The 18,044-nt window shown below is 52.0% G+C and overlaps 1 protein-coding gene across 6 annotated transcripts in view; it reads right to left on the bottom strand.

The window, feature by feature from the left end:
* Positions 1–18,044, bottom strand: part of LOC118899967 (F-actin-monooxygenase MICAL2) — a 223,234-nt gene that overhangs the window by 86,168 nt on the left and 119,022 nt on the right. For 3 of the 6 annotated variants that reach the window (XM_036862051.1, XM_036862054.1, XM_036862057.1), the window contains exons 17-24: positions 15,476–15,619; positions 13,929–14,051; positions 12,691–12,909; positions 12,356–12,457; positions 11,011–11,136; positions 2,752–2,790; positions 1,535–1,642; positions 318–504 (exon numbers count right to left, since the gene is read on the bottom strand). In XM_036862051.1, the coding sequence (XP_036717946.1) occupies positions 318–504; positions 1,535–1,642; positions 2,752–2,790; positions 11,011–11,136; positions 12,356–12,457; positions 12,691–12,909; positions 13,929–14,051; positions 15,476–15,619 (1,048 nt within the window). The remainder of the gene's footprint in view (positions 1–317; positions 505–1,534; positions 1,643–2,751; positions 2,791–11,010; positions 11,137–12,355; positions 12,458–12,690; positions 12,910–13,928; positions 14,052–15,475; positions 15,620–18,044) is intronic. The other 3 variants (XM_036862052.1, XM_036862053.1, XM_036862058.1) reach the window with 2 other exon arrangements.

Raw genomic sequence — 18,044 nt, 5'->3', positions numbered from 1 at the left:
ATAGGTTATCAGGTTTGATTTTCTCAGCCACACAGGGGCAATTGAAAGTGGTGAGACTGAGTAAGAAAACATCCATAAGGCACTCGTCGCCTGGTAGGTGCCCCCCACGCTGATGCACCCCTGGTGCTGACAGCTCCCCTTCCCTCAGGACCCCTGCTCACCACAGGCGGCCTCTCTCTTTAGCAGGGGATCCCTGCTCCGTGAGGAGCTTTCCTGATGACACCAAAACTCCCTGGGAAGTGCTGGCTGTCCCAGAGCCCCCAAAGGGACAGAAGCCCAGACCAGAGACGAGTGCTGCCCCGGCCCCCGGGGGTTACCTTCGTCACTGTCGAAGGCATAGGCGGCCAGGCGCAAGGTGGTGGCACAGACGCTGCAGCGGAAACACTCCCGGTGAAAGAAGTGGCCCTCCGCACTCAGCCTCTCCATCACGTACACGCGCTTCTTGCAGAAATAACAGGTGTCGCTGCCACCCAGGTTCAGGGGAAACGCCTTCCGTATGGACTCCTGGGGGACACAGGGCATCGGGAGAGAAGAGCAGTGTGTTAGGGCGTACACCGCATCTTCAAATGTGAGGCTGGCCTTGTAGAGGTGCCGGCCTGCGTCGTGGGGCCTCACAGGCTATGTGTTGCTTTTCTCACTGCAGGCACTTCAGCAAAGAATGAGGCGGGGGAGGATACGCAGACCCCAGCCCTGCAGGGGCAGCTGTTAACTGTACTCCCAGGCAGGCTGGCCATTCTGGTTTCAGGGTGAGAGTGACATCTCCTGGTCTGATGGAGCGGGCGTCCCTCACAAACATGCTGCCCAGGAATGCTGTCTCCAGGAATCTGACCCAGGAGTTAAGTACTGCCTGCGTCTAGAGTGAGGTCACTGAAAGAATGTTTTACACATCCTTGTCCCCCTGCAGTGACATAGGTCAGGCAGGGAAAGCTCATGGTAATAAAACTGTTCAAGAGAACTGCAGAGAAGGGGCAGCCCTTTTCTGTGTGTTGAAGTTGGCTGCCAGTCAACTTCCTAAATGCAAGGGGGGAGAGGAGAGGGCAAGGGCCCAGGGCAGAAGGGGCACACCTGGGTGATTCCAGGGGAATGTACCAAAAGGAAACCAAAAGAGCTGTCAACTCAAATTGCTGGTGATGACAATGAGCAGAGTCATTGGAGAAGGGGAGAATTCAGAGGAAAGGGGTGTTTTCTCCATTACGTAATTCTCAATCCAATCCAGATTGGATGCTAAACATTGGCAGTAAGTGTTGTCCACCTCCGCGGATGGCCCCTCCTGGCCTTTGCACTGAGTTCTCCAGAGCCCCAGCCAGCAGGGAAGATGCTCTGCTTTGTGAAATGACCCACAAGGGGGCTGAGTGAGGTTTGTCTACAAGGAAGAACAGCCTCCCGCTAACCTCTGCTCTGATCCAGCCCGGTCTCAGCCCTTCTCGCCCCGTGAGAAGAGGGGCTCAGGCAATCCTCTCTGCGTCCCGTGCACCCTCCCTGGGAGGCCAGAGCCAGTGTCTGTGGGTGAAGGCTGTGGGGTGTACATCCTTACCAGGTCTGGAGAGATGGCCTGAGTCTTAGGTCTGTGATCATTCATGTACAGATTGACCAGAACTTCAGCTGCAGCCCCTATTCCGCTGGACACTTTCCCTACTGTCAGCTACCCAAGAACAGAGATAGAGCAGACAGAGACAAAGGTAGAGGCCAGTTAGCACCGAGAAGGAAGACACGAACAAGCTGGAGGTGGGAGAGGGCTCCACACCCACATGCAAACGGCACCCAACGTCCCGGGAGAGGCCTAACCAGCCCAGAGCGGGCAGTGGGCACTCTGCAGATGGAGAAAAGAGAGAAATGGAGGCCTGCAGGGTACATGGTCTTCAGGAGTTTGAGTTGCTTGGTTCACAGATAGGGGGAATAAATACCAGAGGAAGGGATCTGTCCAAGCCCACTTAGAAATAAATGCAAGAAGAGCCAGGACTCTGCTAAGGTCTCCTGAGCCCAAGCCCGGGAGGCCTTCACACTAAGAAAACAAGCCAGCTGCATTGCGGCCGCCCTCCCCAAGACCCCTCCTCTCTGGAGGGCCGGGAGCTACTGTTTAATGAGAACTGCCCCCGACCCTCCACTCCCGGACCTGCTCCACCACTAACCAGTTCTGAGATGGGGCGCAAAGTCCTCAGCTTCTGAGCTCAGTGTCCTCATTTAGTGAAATGGGGATAAACAGTGCCTGCCTCACGGAGCTGTGGCAGGAACTGAGTGAGAGAGCGTGTGTGTGAGTGCCTGGCACTTGGCAGGGCTGGACCAAGATGAACTTGACTCCTCCCTCCCTTCTCCCTCTGAATTCGGCAGCCTCATCCTGCCTTGCAGCTCCCATGTCCCCTAGGGAGCTACGGCTACGTCTAACCTGAGTCCTGTCAGGTCAGGACGCAGACCACCTTGCCGACAAAAACAGAGACCGGAATGGGAGTGAATGTTGGTCCCTACTGGGCAGGTACAGGAAGAAAGATGGGGAGCTCCAGGCGGCAGTGCCCAGGGCCCCAGAGATGGTGCTGGGCAAGTCAGCTCCACGCTGGCTCCGGGGATCACAGCCTGACAGGTTGTGGGTGTCTGTGCTCCCAAGGGCATGATGGTCCATGCCTACCCATGAATGCGTGGAACCCCACCGGCGTGTCATGGAGCTGGGGAAGGGGTGGGAGCTGACAGCCCAAGCAGACATAGCACAATCACACATATACCCCTGGGCAAACCCCGACTTGCTCCCTCTTTCCATACCAGCTCTGAAAGGCCAGCCTGGGAATACTGCAGTCTCCCCTGCAGGGAGACAAAAATGCACAATATGAGATTATATCTATAAACACTGTTCCTGATCCCGAGACCCTGGAGGGAGGGAGGCTCCAGACGCTCCCCCAGCCTCTGAATCCAGCTTCTGGGAGGTGTGGCCACGGAGAGCAACAATTTAGGCTGAAGGCCCTTGGACACAGGTTGATAGCCATCTTGATGGCGAGTAACAGTGACACGTGCGGGGGCGAAGGAAGGCCCTCAATCGAAACCCAAGACCGCTCCTGGAAGGCCACGTCGAACCTGCTGTGAAAGCCTCAAGTATCAAGCAGGAAGTTCAGGGGACAGCAAAGCAAATGGCAGCCGGCGCCCACAGCCCCCGACTCCTGGGAGCAGGGCCCACCCTCAGAACCTGAGGCTAACACATCAGGTGCCCGCAAAAGCACAGGCACTAAAAGAGGACGAAGACGGAAGGGATGCCAAGCAGGCTGGGGAGAAAGACAAGACCCAGGAGACGCCTGTCCCCTTTCTCACTGAGGAAGTCCCAACACCAGCAGCTACTCTGGATCAGTCGCGCCAGACCACATGCAGGGCTCTGGGGGACTATGGAAAATGTGGCCAGGGGCCTGCTGGGGTGTCTGATCCCAGGACTCAGACAGACAGGACCTCCTCAGACCTGACAAAGCTCGCTCCTTCTCAGTGGCAGCAGCTGCCAGGCCAGTTACCCACCCGCCCCAACACTGGCCCCACCTGGGAGAGATTAGGATTCTGCTTCCAAGCATACATTCTGCCATTTTCAGGATTTCACAAATGCCAAGAAACTTGGCTCCTGCTTCTAAGAGAGGTTCAGGTGCACTGGCTCAGGACAATATGCCATTATTTGCCTGATGTTCCATCCCCTGCTGGGGCCCCCGACACAGGCCCCTCGGATAGGAGCTGTAGAATACCAAGTCCTTCCTGGGTTCACAGCAAAATGAAGAGGGGAGGTCAGATTCACCTCCCTGCCCACACTCCCCTTGTGTGGCCGTCTCCCCTGACCCAGTGTGTGAACTGGCTCCGAGGCGCTCTCCCAGGAAGGCACCACGTGATGTCACATACCCTCGCGCAATTATTGCCTCCCCTGAGCGAGCAGAGATTAAGACTGTACTTTCTGGGGCTTTAAATACAAGTCCCTAATGAGACCTTAGTAACCACTTAGCTAATAAGCACTTTGTGCCGCTGAGCTTCTGTGCAATCCTGACTTCGGGAGCAGTTACAGAAGAAGCAAGCAGAGGGCCCTGAGGTTGCTGGGGGTGCAGTCTCGGGCCGGCTCGGTTGTTCTATCAGCACAGGGCCTGGCCAGGGGATCCAAGCCTGGTCCTTCCTCGCATTATGGGCCCTTATTCACATAAGGCTCCTCTCTCCCAGTTGCATCCACATTGCCACCTGTGACAGAGGCTTTCTTAGGAATAATGAAATGAAGGCACCCTTACGGAAAGTGGCACTGGTGCTCCCATATGCCTTCCCAACCGAATGGAAACCATGCCCAGGATCATCACCAAGACCAAGAGGTAGACCAGGACTTGTGAATGGTCACAAGGAGACCAGGTGATGAAGAGCTTGTCTCAAGGGGGGAGAGGGGGCCTTTGAAGCCCACCCCAAAGACTGGTGTGAAGGTGGACGTTGCCCTGGGGTCTTGGGTTATCTCCTCTTTCCTGACAGCAGGATGTCTCATTGGCTCCAAGACAGTGAGGGCATGACCAGATGGACTGCTAACTCAAACTATCGGTGGTGAATGACCAGGTTCTGCTTTTTCTTTTTAAATCTTGAATCCACTGTGGCCTCATACTTCTGGATTCAATGAAAATGAATTACTAGAAATACGATCACCCGCTTGGATGTGTGGCAATGTCAAATTGCTCTACAAGTGTCTAATGCTTACTCTCACTTGCTGTGCTCCTTGGGTCACAAACCAATTCTTGCCCGTGGACCACACCTCGGCATCCTGAGGAAGAAAGGAAACTCTGCTCATGTAGAAACCTCCAGAAAACTCATCCTGGTTTGACCTCAGAGTAAGAGCCAGAGGTTCTCAACAAGGAGATTACTGCACTGAAAGGCAAAAGCACGTATGCTCCTGGGGTGCTGGTCAAGAGGAGAGCTTACAACTTGGCTGGGAATCATTTGTCCAAATGCAAAGTTGGGCAATCTGATGATCTGGCCAGAAATATACTGGTCGCAGTCACTAGTGTTTTGAGAATTGGTAGTTTTGGAGGGCCATGGGACTGCTTTTGCAACCCTTTATGTATCTTTCAATATTTATGTAATTTTTGAAGAACTGGTGTATTTTTCACTACCTCTTTCCCCTTTGAATTCTAGTTATTCTCAGCTAGTTAATTAGAACAAGCTGGAACGGTTGGAGACTTCAGGTGGGCCATCATCTAACATTACATTAGATTAACCTCACATATACCATTTCCCTTCTGTGAGCCTCAGCTTCCTCATAAAATGGGGAGACCACTGGCATCCTCACAGGGCTGTGGAAGAGTCATCAAAGAATCTGGGCTGCACCTCACATGGTGCTGGGCTCCCAAGAATCGCCTGGCAGATGGTTAACGAGTCCAAAGCACCACAACTGGTGCAGCTTCAAATTTCCATTTTCTGGAACTTCTTTTCTCCTCTCCTCGGCGGCCTTCACTCGGGGGGACTTGCAGTTGCTTGGGGTCCCTCCTCTGTGTGAGTAAGGATAACGTGGCCCACACAGATGAAGGCACTGGCTTCTCGCCCCCGAGTCAGCTGAGATTCACACGTGGTGACATTAGCTGTCGTCGTGAGCACCATCGCCAAGCATGGTCCCCATCTGGATGTTGGAGCCTTTCTCACCCTGCTCCACGCTGGGAGATGGGTCATCTCCCCTCCGGTTTGCACAGTCATGTCATGACTGTGTCTTTCTCATGGCTACGCTCCCAGCGCAGGGCAGATGCTCCCCTGAATGAAGGAGGAAGCAGGCTCTTGGGCCTGCTTGTGTCCAAACAATGGTGACATCCCCCCTTGGACCTGGAACTCAGCCAGGAATACCAGGTGTCTGGCCTGTGCTTCCTCACAGAACTGGGCCTCCTGTGGCCACCTGGCCTGCTGTGGGGATAAGAAAGCCTACACAGGTCAGGCAGGGCTGGGAGCAGAGCTTCCAGGGCCTCGGGGCTGAGGGCTCGAGGGAAGGGGATGTTTCGACACGTAGGGCCAGAGGAAGTCGTCTCCTGGGCCCACTTGAGCAAATATATTCCTCACTGAGGAGTCCCTGGATGAGAAACGTCAGAGGACAGGCTGGTGGGCCTGAGTCCTCAGCCATATATGCTCAGGGCAAGGATTGCAACTGCCTTCTTTGAGGGGCTCTGGAAATGATACCCTCAGGGCTGAGATGCAGGCAAGTCTTTGGGGCTATGACCTCCCAGTGGACGGCCATGTCTGCACCTACGTCCCCTGGTGCCAGGCGCTGAGCTGTGTTGAACCCTCACAGCCTTGCGAGGTGGGTCTGATAATCCCCCTTCGAGGCCAGGGCAGCTGAGGTTCAGGGAGGCTCTAACTCACCTGGGCCACAGCGCTCCTAAGTGGCTGGGATGGAAATGGAAGCCTGAAGGTGACTTCTTTGCCTTTAGAAAGAGAGGATTCAACATGCCTTTTAGGTAAGTGAGCTTTCTTCTAGAATTCTCCTCCACTGGGGAGAAAGCACATTTGCTGGATACTTGAGGCATTCGATATATGCTAGGTGTTTGCATTATTCCAGTCACCCTCAGGAGTAGCTGCTGTCACCTCCATTTCATAGGTTAGGATACTGAGGTGCTGAGAGGTCCACTAACTCATGCAAGGACACACAGAGAGTAATCAAGTAATCGGTGCTCTGAAGCCAAGCGTGACTCCAAGCCTATACCCTTCTCACTATTGCACCCTGCTTCCCTGACACACCAGCATTCTGCCAATTAAAATCCCCCAGGCTGGGATGCACACAGGTTACCTCCAGAGCGCTGCCTAGCTCTATCCCCAGAACAGAGAGAACAATGAGTTTGGAGCAGCCCTGAGATCTACCCTTGTATCAGATGAAACACTGGCAGATTGCCCAGCCAAGACTCACCTAGCTTCTCTCTAATATGCAAATCTCTAGAGTAAACCCTGCAAATCCAGTTTTAAAACAAACACCCCCCAGGGGTAGAGAAAGCTCCTTTTGCAATGCACATTGCTCTTCTGACCCAGGAGGACTTAACCACAGCACCCAGCCCCGTGAGGCCCTCCCTCTGGCTCAGCTGTGCAAACACTCGACTGCCATCTTGATCTTGCATGGCTAGCAGCCATGCTAAAGGCCGAATTGTCAGTGGTCTCCTGCCTTGAAGAAAGAAGTTAGCTAAGGGTTGATGGGAGCCGACAGAGCTACCGGAGGGCTGGTTTGATGGGATGATCAGACTGGGCATGACCCCATAGCCCACGGTCTTAAAAGATAAGACTCCGGTAAGAATTTGGGCCCTAAACGAGAGGGCCTCAAGATTCCCTGTGACTATTCAGGCCAAAACCCCAGCTGCATCACTCTGAAATGTAAGGCGACATGCCAATCTGAGAGGGTAGGCAAGTGTAGTCTGAATGAAGGCAGAGCCCTGGCTACATCTCCTGGAATTGGTAACCCAAGTCTGCATCCCTGTGAGTAGCACGAGATCCTCATGACAAGTTTGACTAAGTCTGTTCCTCTGAGGAGGTGATTATCCCTGGATCCTCAGAATTAAGGTGTAGGGCTCCAGGGCAGGAAGAGAAACACACTGCCTGCCAGGAGGTTGCTGAGAACTAAGCATCAGTTTCCAAGTGCATTCTCCTTCCTCTGGCTGCCCTGAATCAAGGCAAACTTGAGTCACTGGGCAATCAGAGCAGCCCATAATCTGCTGGGAAGAAGCATTAAGGCCCCAGGCTCTCTCCAAGGGAGAGGCTCTCAGAGCTCCACCAGGACTGAATGAAATTGTTTGTCACCAGGTTGTCACCTACTTTAAGGGGCAGCTAATTCTGTCCTCAGAGGAGGCCATCACTCTCTCAGATTCTGCACGTGCAAAGCCCAGTGTGGAATCAATGCTGGGGTGGGGTCCGGGAGAGGGAGGAAAGTTGCAGGTGGGGCAGGGGAGCAGCGCAGCTGGCAATATCCTTTCCAAAACTGCTTGAAGCTGGAAATTCACCACTCTGTGCTTAACTGCCTACAATGGCTTCATGGTGAGATCTGGAGGGGTCTGGGGGTGTCAGGTCCAAGCTGGGTCCTTTCCACAAATGGAGAAACAAAGGCACAGACAGAGTAAGTGTCCTAGGGTGGCCTTTTCTGAGAGCTCCCCAGTCATTCCCAGCCACACAGTGAAAAGCTCATCAGCCTGTAATTAGTAAGTCAGAAGCTATTAAGATAGCCCAATTACACCATCACCTGATGGCCAAGGCTGGCTTGGGAGATGGGATATTAAACAAAAAAAAAAAAAACAGGGAGCAATTGTTCTACCCCAACCTGGGAGAAACAAAGAACAAACCTGCAGAGGTGGGGACCAGAGGACCTGGGATTGGCCATCCCGAAGCCCACCCACCCCATTTGCAGCCCTCCTTGAGCCTGGGCTTGAGGCTCTACACACACATAACCTCTGGGCTGGTCCCTCTGACGAGGCCTCCATTCATACTTGGCTGCCGTGGCACAGAGGAGAGAACATGGGCTGGAGTCAGGAGCCCTGGGAACTAGTCTCCTCCCTGGACCTTTGTTTTCCTCTCTGAGGCTCTGCTTCTGCTCAATTCTCTTTCCCAGGAAGAGCCCTCCTGCTACCCCATTGGAAATTGCTACCCTTCCCCAGCATGCCAGGTCCCTGCTACCTGCTCTAATTTTTCCATGGGAAAAATTGCCTTCTGATACGCCATGTAATTTACCTATGTATTATATGATTGCTGATTATTTACCTCCCTCTATTAGAATGCAAGCCTCATCAGGGCAGGAAGGTAACTACTGATCATTGATGTGTATCCCAAGAGTGAAGTGCCTGACACCAGCTGTCATTCAATAAATATTTGTTGGATGAATGAATGCTCACTCAATGGCTTAATGAGTGACATTGGTTTAAAGCTGCTTGAAGAGCCCAGTGGAGAAGCAGCCAAGGGCTGCAGTGGAGTGTGATGATGATGTGACAGGATAGTCTCACCATGAGAAGCGTCTCTGCCAGGCCCCGGCAGCTCCACGTGGACCTGGGCAGGCTGCCTCTTGCCATCACCTAGACAACTAATACCTATTGGAAACCAAGTCAGGGGACTTGGGACGTGTGGTGGCTTCTCTTGTCCCACCTCTGCTCTCAACTCTAGAGGGCAGTGACCAAGTCAGGACTTCCTAAGGACAAAAGAAAAGCAGAGGCGAGAGAGGGCATGCCCGGGGCTAGCCGGAAAGGGGCTGGGCCAGAGGGAAGCAAGGTGTGGGCCCGGCTGCCCGGCCAGGAGCGCCAGCCACTGCCTGCCTGTGCCCAGGTGCCCTTGCCCGTCCCATCAGCCTGTCAAGGGTGCCAGTGACCTTTTTCCACAGCAGGAAGTACCCCCCAGGGAAGGCTCTTCTCCCAAGCTGGGCACAAAGGCTACTCTGAAGCCTTGGTGATGGTGATGACAAATGTGCCAGTCTTCACCCACAGAGCTCACTATCACGTGAGCCAAGAATCACTCTCTTGTTGATGAGAAAATGGAGGCCCAGACAAGTCTCCTGACGTCAATGTTTAAGGTCAAACGGCTAAGCAAAGCTGACCGGCAACAAGATGCCAGGCATGTCAGCCGTGGCTGTGGTTCAGTAGAGTTGAAGACGGGAAGTGTTTGTGCTTCCCCGCATCACCTCCTGCTGCCCTTCCAGGGATGCTTCTCATCCACACTGGGGACCTTGGAGCGGGTGGGGATCCTAATATTCCTTGCTCCTTTCTTGGAGACCCTGCCTGCACTCCTCTCCCCACAGCAGTGGAGGTCAGTGGGGGTGGGACTCTCAGGAGGCAGCTCCTGACTTCTCCCTAATGCACCAGCAGGTGGCTGGTTTGTGCTTTGGTCTAACGGGGTGGAAACGAATGAGCAGTAACTCTGACAGGGGCACACTCAGCACCGCACGTGGAGACGGGCCCAGGTGGGAACAGACGGAACGGAGGTGTTCAGGGAAACACAGTCATCCAGAAAGAGGCTCCAACCTACTCCCATGAGCAACAGCTAACCAAGTGGGCTTCACGTCCATTTTTAGGCTCATCCATTCCAGGGGCTAAGCTTCTCCGGAGACTGCCCGCCTCCCACGCCAGCCTGGTAGTGTTCTTGGCATATTAGGTAACAGCAAGACAAGTAAAAAACATGAAAAGTGCTCCAGAGCCCAAACTTAATCATTGCTCACGGACGCATTTCATTATCTACTCAACCAACGTTAGCTCCCCACCAACTCTCCACCCTCTACACTGCTACCTGCGTTATCCTTCCAGAACTCAGAGCAGATCCTTCCGTGCCTCTTTACAAGAGGGCAGAATGAATTCCTTTAGCGCAAAAAGAGCAGGCTGACTCTCACCTCATTCTCTGCACTCCCACAAATACCTTTATCTGAAAATCGAGTTGCACCAGAAATGTCTTTTGATTCATGCAAGTCCTATCTGCCTTCCTTACCACATGCCAGATCCTTTCGAAAATGCCCTTCCCCTACACTTCTTTCTAGCAAAATCCCTCCATATAATCTTTAACACTTGGCTCCCATATTACCTCTGCTGTGAAGCCTTCCCAGGCTTCTCCCTTCTGGGTTCCTAGAATCTTGCCTCTTAAACCTCTCATAGAATGAATGAATAGTACTGTCTGAGGTTCACCACGTGAGACCACCATTTTGTTAGGCCAAAACCAGCCGAATTTGGCAATATCATGTGGTAAAATGTGACACATTTCTATGCTGAGGTGCTGTTTGCTATCTACACCGTATAAGAGAACTGTACCTCCCTCCTCTTTGTTTTCTCAGCATCTGGCACGGTGGTTGGCATACGGTGGGTGCCCAGCGAGGGCATGCTGAACAAGCAAGCACCATTTGATAAGGTTTTGTGTGCTGCCTCTTCTGCTTTGTTCCTTGCTCCAGCACAAAACCAAAACCAAACCCAGGACCGATGTAAAGTATCTTATAAATTTTCCTCCCGGCCAAGCCAAGATTCAGATGGTTGTCTGTGTAGGTGGAGCAGAGCAGGAGAATATCTCAGAACATGCAGGGAGTGGGGGAAGCTAATTGTTCAGGACAACTACCTTTCTGGCTGGAGAAACAGAGTCAACAGTCGATGGAGAGGCAGTAGCAGCTGAATCAGGAGATGGAAGGCAGGAGGGAGAAGACGGAGGATGAGTGTGAGACAGGCTTTTAGAGAGTAGTTTATTCTGCACAGAACAGAAACAGAGGAAACTATGATTATCCCCAGGGAAACGCACAGTGATGCTCGCCTCGACGATGCAGCCCCCAAGCCCACACATCCAAGGAGGGGAAAGGACATCCAGGCCCACGTCTCGGGACAAAAAGGTAGCCTGTGTCTTTGGAGCCCAGCAGGACCATCTGACTGCTGGTTACACTTCACTCTGCTACAACTTTTCTGGCTCCTTCGTCACATCAAAATAGCTGGAGCAGAGCCATCCTGCTCCTGCCTACGTCTGCTGCCGACACCAGCACTGACTCCTGAAGGTCTCACTCTGGAGCTTGGTATGAAGTAGTAGTTGCAAGCTTAGGAAAGGACAAGACCAGGCTACTCTGGGGTAGATGCTCCAGCAGGGACCTCTGCAGCCACATGGAACCCTAAAAATGCACTAAAGGCAAAGTATCCTTCCCATGTCTATGACTCTGCCAAGTAGCAGAGGACACAGATCTGGAGGAGGCCGGGTGAAAGCAGCAGAGGCGGTATGTTCTAGAGACCAGGCTTGCTGCAGCCAAGGGAGCACCTTACACGTACAAGCGCAGCGGGGCCTCATCCTCAACTCTGTCATCTCCTTGTGAGCACACCCTCTTCTTCTCAGCAAGTTTCTAAATAAGTGCCTGGCCGGGGGCGGGGGCTGTGCTTTCTATCCTGAGGCAAGGCCATTCTTCTGGCTGGTGCTGCCTTTCGCGAAAGCAGAGCACAGGTTACAGCACGTGGCTGACCTCGACATTCACGGTCTCCCTGATCATGACCATGGGGGCATCTCTCCATCCTGTCCCCAGACTTCATGAGCAACTGGTTTGCTTTCACCTTAAAGGCACTGTGATGTGATTCCTGCAATTGACCAGCTTTCCCTCTTTGTGTTGACCCCTAGGAAGCTCAGCCTACTCAGAAGCTGTCTAAGATCTGACAGCACACATGTTTCTGTTCAGTAATGTTTTCCTATGACCTGAGCCCGCTTTTCTGCCTTGGTTTTCCCTTTGTCATGATTTGTCTAATTATTTTGAATCTTCTCATTTGGAGCTTTTTTAGACGCCAGTCCAAATCCTTTGGTGACTTAAAAAGTGAATAGCTTTTCAGGCCACAGAGGGAGGAGGAAGGAAGAAATGAATCGCCAGAGACTGATACAAGTAACCTCCCTGGATGTCCAACACCTGGGTTCCTGGGGGCTCTGAAAGCCCCGCATTTACCTGCGGGAAATCCCCGTGTCCAAACATAGAGGCAAGGTGAGCCGCCTTCTCCTTAATGTTCTTTTTGTGAAATTCCCTGTTGGCCAAATTCTCAGCCCTTTTCTGCAGCCAAGGTGAGAAAGGAGAGAGAAAAAAGAGATAGAGACAGACACTGTGAGGGGAGAGGCGGGGAGGCAGCCAGGTGGGCTTGCGGCCCTCAGCACACGCGGCAGGATGGGAGATGGGGAGGAGGAGTCGGAGACGGCACCCGCCCTGGACAGGAGGAGGGAGGGGAGGAAAGGAAGGCAGCCTAGACACAGGCAGGGCAGAGACAGGGCAAAGAGCGAGGCTTTCACCTGGAGAACCTTTTCTTCCACTTGCTGCAGCCGCCGCAGCACCCCGGAGAGGGCCAGCGCTCCCTGGCAGGTGGCAGGCAGGCTGGCGGGATTTTCTGGCCCGCCCAGCTGCAGGTCAGACTTGGCTCGGGCTCTCCAGGGCCTGCTCGGGCACTCGCCGCCAGCAGACACTTGCTTTAGCTCTCGGAGCACATGCCCCGTCACAACCACCAAGGGGAACTGGGGGAGAAGGAAAATCAAGCTTCCTTCCCAACTGTGGCCCTCCCATGGATGCCCCGCCACCGTGAGGAATCCCCATGAGGACCAGGGACAAGGGCACGCCAGATGCCACCTGGAGTCAGATTCCGAACTAACCTTGGGTGTTGACTTTCCACCACCTGCATCTGAATCACCTGACATCCTCCTTAACAATACCATCTTGTTATTAACAACACTCCAGACCCACTGAATCAGAGCCTGTACCACCCTGGTTCCCAAAGTCTGGGCCCAACACCCAGATATTCAGGTTTAATTGGTCAGGGGGTGGGTACCAGAGATTGATATTTTTAATAAAGCTCTCTAGATGATTCTTACACACACATAGAATCACTGCAATATGTCCACACTGACCTCCTTTGACCTCTACTCCCCTAGAAGCAACACAAAATTCCTCATGCTGACCGGGCACTTTTGAGTGCTGTGGTCAACAATAGTGATTCTGTTCAAATTCCAAACCCAGAGATATTAGCTGGAAAAAGCCTCAGCCCATGGCTCCTGGCTGCCTCCCTGCCCACTGGGCAGGTCCTCATCTGCTCAGACACCAGGGGAGGTCTAACCACATCCCAGTCTTACCCCTTCAATGGCGTGCGGCCAGCTGGCCACCTGAGCCCATTCCACCATCACTGTCACTTCTCCATTGATTTAGAAATTAGCCTACTCAAGAGGTCTGCAAATAAGCTAAGTGTCCCAGGGGCACCACACAAAATACCCTGTGTGGTGTGGTCTGTTTTTCCCCAAGCAAATAAAGCACCAAGAGCATGGTAGTTGGTCAGTCGATACCCCTGACTGGCATGTATTTTAAGATGCTGCATACTTGGTTATTCCTACCTATAAGGGTGGTAACCTCAAGTTGTGTTTGCCTTCCCAGAGAATCTACAATCAGCCCTATGTGGGGTGCAGAGACAGCCACGGACCCCACCCCTCTGGATCAAAGTTCCCTCTGGTTTCACCAAGACAGCATCCACTGGAAAGAGCCCTACCTGCCTTTTCAGAGTTGGTGATGGGCTGGGTGTGGGCTCCTCTGGCTTGGGACGGCGAGAGTTAACAGGAGAGTCAGAGGAAGAGCGCAGTATGGGCTTACCTATCCCTGAGACACGGTGCTCCTGGGAGGAGGAAGGTGAGTCCGAAAAAGCAGCCGCAGGAAATAGGAAGGAAAAGGCAAGTCAGACAGACACTTGGAGGGAGGAGAGGAGCAGAGTCAGGGAGAGAGAGTTTGAAGATGCTGAGCGAGCCCTGGCCTGAGCTCTGACAAGCTGGGCTCAGCTGGGAAACTTGAACCCCGGCCCTCTGTCCGTGTGAACAGCAAGTCCCATGGTCCCCTTCTCTTGGACAATGTGTGAATCCCCAGGAGGCAGTGCTTTTGGCTCAGACCCGCGGCACTGGGCAGGCACATACCAGGCCAGGGTGGCGAGTCCCAAAGTCCTTCCTGCCCACTAGATGAAAGGGATGCTACAGTCCTTCTGAAGGAAGAGAGCCCTCATCAATACCTGGGGGCTGCAAGGGGCCAAGCCTCCAGGAGGGACAGTTGAGAAAACAATTCAGACAGTTACAAGTCTTAGGAACATGGCCCTCTTATAATAAAACCTGGCTTCCTGGGGAAGGTCGGTTTGTACAGGAGGGGCATGGTCTACATCAAGACTAGGAAGATGTCTATAATTGTCTCTAAACAGAATTAACCAATTGTTTGTCTTTCTCCTGAGAGGAGCCTAATTCTGTCATGTGACAGATGTTCTCCAAAGAAAAACTGAACCCCTTGTCCCAAGCTTTTGTAATGTGACAGTGGTGCCCCAGAGGAATTCGGGGGAGCAAATGGAACCATCCAAGTGCAGACTCCAAGTCAGAGGCCAAGAGAAGTCAGCCGGGTCTGCAGCCTGACCCACAGCATCCCACCTCCTTCAGCCTCACATGGACCCTGGTCAGACGCAACAGCTCTGCCAGCCTGACCCAAGGGAACAAGGAGAGGGGGGCACCAGGGGACACTCTCGAGGTTGGTCCCCATTCCTATGGGCCCACATGGAGCTAAGACCCTGGTTTGGACGGGTGTTCTCACCATGGACTGGGCAATCAGCATCTCTAAAGCTCCACCATCTCAAAGATGGCTGCAAAACAAGTCATGGTTGCAAAGCAAAACAAAATCAGGGAAAGGATTTCTTCCCCAGTGCAGAATAGGCATCAGCAAACTACGGTCCTCGGGCCAAATCCGGCCCGCTGCCTGTTTTTGTAAATAAGGTTTTATTGGCACACAGCCACGTGCATTTGTTTACAGATTGTCCATGGCTGCTTTCATGCTACAATGGCAGAACTGAGTCATTGCAAGAGAGACTGGATGGTCCCCAAAGTTTAAAATATTTGCTATCCAGCCCCTTTTAGAAAAGTCTGACTCCAGATCTAGAAGAAGCTTGAGACTCCTTTTGAGCCAGGTTTCAGGCACACCTGAAATCCAGTGCTGGCCTGACATTTCTGCTGGCTTCTCAGAGGGTTCTGGTCACCAGAAAGGCAGGGTCAGTGAACATTTGACAGGACTCACCTGCCTCAGGAGTGAGGGGTTCCGAGAGTTCTCCTCGAACTTGGCCAGCAGCTGACTTGCCATGGACTTGACTTTGTTCTGATTTCCACCTTCTTTACAGCCCTCTTGATTGGAGCCCAAGCTCTGGCTAGGAAAGGCTGAAGGCTGCAAAGGCCAAATCAATGCATTGGTTGTTGGTTCTGGAACCCAGATATCAAGGAGGGGGCCTGGGGGCTCACGACAAGGACAGTTCCTGAAGAAGGACACCCTCTGTGGTCTGAGGAAATGAGGCAAAAGCAGGAGGCAATGCCCACTCTGGAGACAATGCTCACAAGTGGGACGAGTCTTCTCAAAGACGAGCACAGCCAGGCTTGGGAGCCAGACACTTAGTGTTTGAATTCTGACTCTTTCACCTCCCAGCCCAGGGACCTTGGCAATTTACTTAACTTCTCTGAAGTTTCCTAATCTGTAAAATGCAAGCAGTAACCCACCTTCACGTGACTGTTGAAAAAGTCAAATATAATAATGAAATGATAAGCAGAATAGTTTTCAAAACATATCATGTGGCTGACAAAGGGTGAAGAATTGGGGGGTGAAGGAAGCAAGAGAGGGTGTCAGTGAGGCAAGGCACAGGCTCTGGGCTTCCCTTCTCTCCTCTGCGCCCCACTCCCAATGGCAACGAGTCCTGCTCTGTTGTTGCTATCTTTAAAAAAAAAAACATTTAATTTTGAAATAATTTTAGATTGACAGAAAACTTACAAAGACAGCACAGATAGTTCCTGTGTACCGTAGACCCAGCTGTACCTAACGTTAACATCCGGAATAATTATGGCACTGTTATCAAAACTAAGAAATTAACACCGGCACAATACCATTAACAGAACTATAGACTTGATTCAGATCGGGCCGGATGTAACAGAGGTGAAGGGCCCTTCTCATTGCTTTGTTTCGGGACACGTGATATCAACACGACTTGTGACTGCTTAGATGTTGACCGTGACCAGTTGGTTATGCTGTTTTATGAAATGCAATTCTATGTAAGATTTTCTTAGCTCATCTGCTAAAATAAAACTTTAAAACTGATGGGTGTCCGGTGAATGTCTGTTCCCCGGTACCATAGATCTGCTCCCATCAACCTCAGAAATGCAAATGGCATTGTCACGTCAAGAGGGTAGTCAGTTTTCCTGAGGAGACAATGAATTTCCCTCCCAGGAACAGATGTTCTCAAAACAAAGATATGTTCACTTAGAAGAAATTCATGGGAAGAGGCAAGCTATAGTCAATTGTTTTTTGGGTTTTTTTTAAGATTCCCTAAGAGTAGCAGCCCCATGGGAAACCTTGTATGCACAGCCACTCTGAAGAGTTGGACACACACAAGCCAAAGAGTCACTCCCTACTTCAGAGTGGGAAATGTAACTCTGCATAGCAATCCAGGCTTGAGTGTGAAGAGGGCAAGTTTACTAGGCTGGTCACTGTTTGCACAGGCCAAAGTAGGCCAGGACAGTGGGTCGTGCAGACCGGCCCTTTGCAGACATTCATGTGCACATGAGTCACTGGGGGTCTCCTTCAGAACCAGATTTGGATTCAAGAGGTCTGGGGTAGGCCCTGAGAGTCTGCATTTCTAACCAGCTGCCAGGTGATACTGGTGCCCTTGTTCTTGGCCCACGCTTTGAGTAGCAAGAATTTAGAGAGAATCATTGCTTGGTTAAATCCGACTTAAGCAAAACAGCTGGCCCAGAAAACAGAGCCATTTCAGAAGGGGCAGGTGCAACCAGATTTCTTCCCACACTCTACATCTTGTGCTGCCAACCACAGAAACAGCACAGACACCCCCTCAAATAAGCCACAGATGAAAGGCAGGAGAAGACTTCCCCCCGGGGATAAAATGTATCCAAGGGAAGCTTCTTGGGAGGAGGCGGGAGCGAATCACAGGCACTTAAGGCAGAGCCAACACCCGTTACTGGGGAATGGGATGCTTCTCCAGCCCAGTTCATCAGCCACGGCTTCATCCTCTCAACTGTCTCCCTGTTCACTGGCTTCTTGCTCATGCCAGAGCCAAGAGCAGCAGTTCTTCAACCATATAAGATAAAAGAAGTTTTTTTCTAAGTCCTATAAATGAAGTATGAATGTATCCTACAAATTATCCCCCTTGCTTCTATGTCATCAACTTGGTATCAGCCAGTAGGCTAGCTAAAGCTGATATCCTACAGTTCACAGACAGTATCTACGCTTGCTTTTGTGGAATTAGAATGGCTTTTTGGAATGAGCTATATATCTCAGGTCTCTTTACAGAGCTGCCTGGGGAAGCAAGAACTGATACTCTTTTTCTGATCAATTTTTTAGTAGCAGGAGAGAGACTCAGGCTTGGCTTTGACAAAGTAGCCTGTAACTTTCTTCTCTCACCAGAAGGTGGCATTTGTGGGTGCTGGGACATTTGCTTTACAGAAAACACAAAAGGTAGAAACTAGGACTGGGAGAAAAGTGGGACTGCTGGTGCCTCTTTACTACTTACTATTAATAGTGATTATATCTTGATTACCCTAGGTGCCAAAGACCATGATTGGCATGTTATACATGTCCTCTTACTTAA

This window comes from Balaenoptera musculus, chromosome 8 (genome assembly GCF_009873245.2).
Source record: "Balaenoptera musculus isolate JJ_BM4_2016_0621 chromosome 8, mBalMus1.pri.v3, whole genome shotgun sequence".
In the NCBI taxonomy this organism is placed as follows: Eukaryota; Metazoa; Chordata; class Mammalia; order Artiodactyla; family Balaenopteridae; genus Balaenoptera; species Balaenoptera musculus.
The sequence above is the reverse complement of the archived record's forward strand: the minus strand, read 5'-3'. Positions and strand labels throughout refer to the sequence as shown.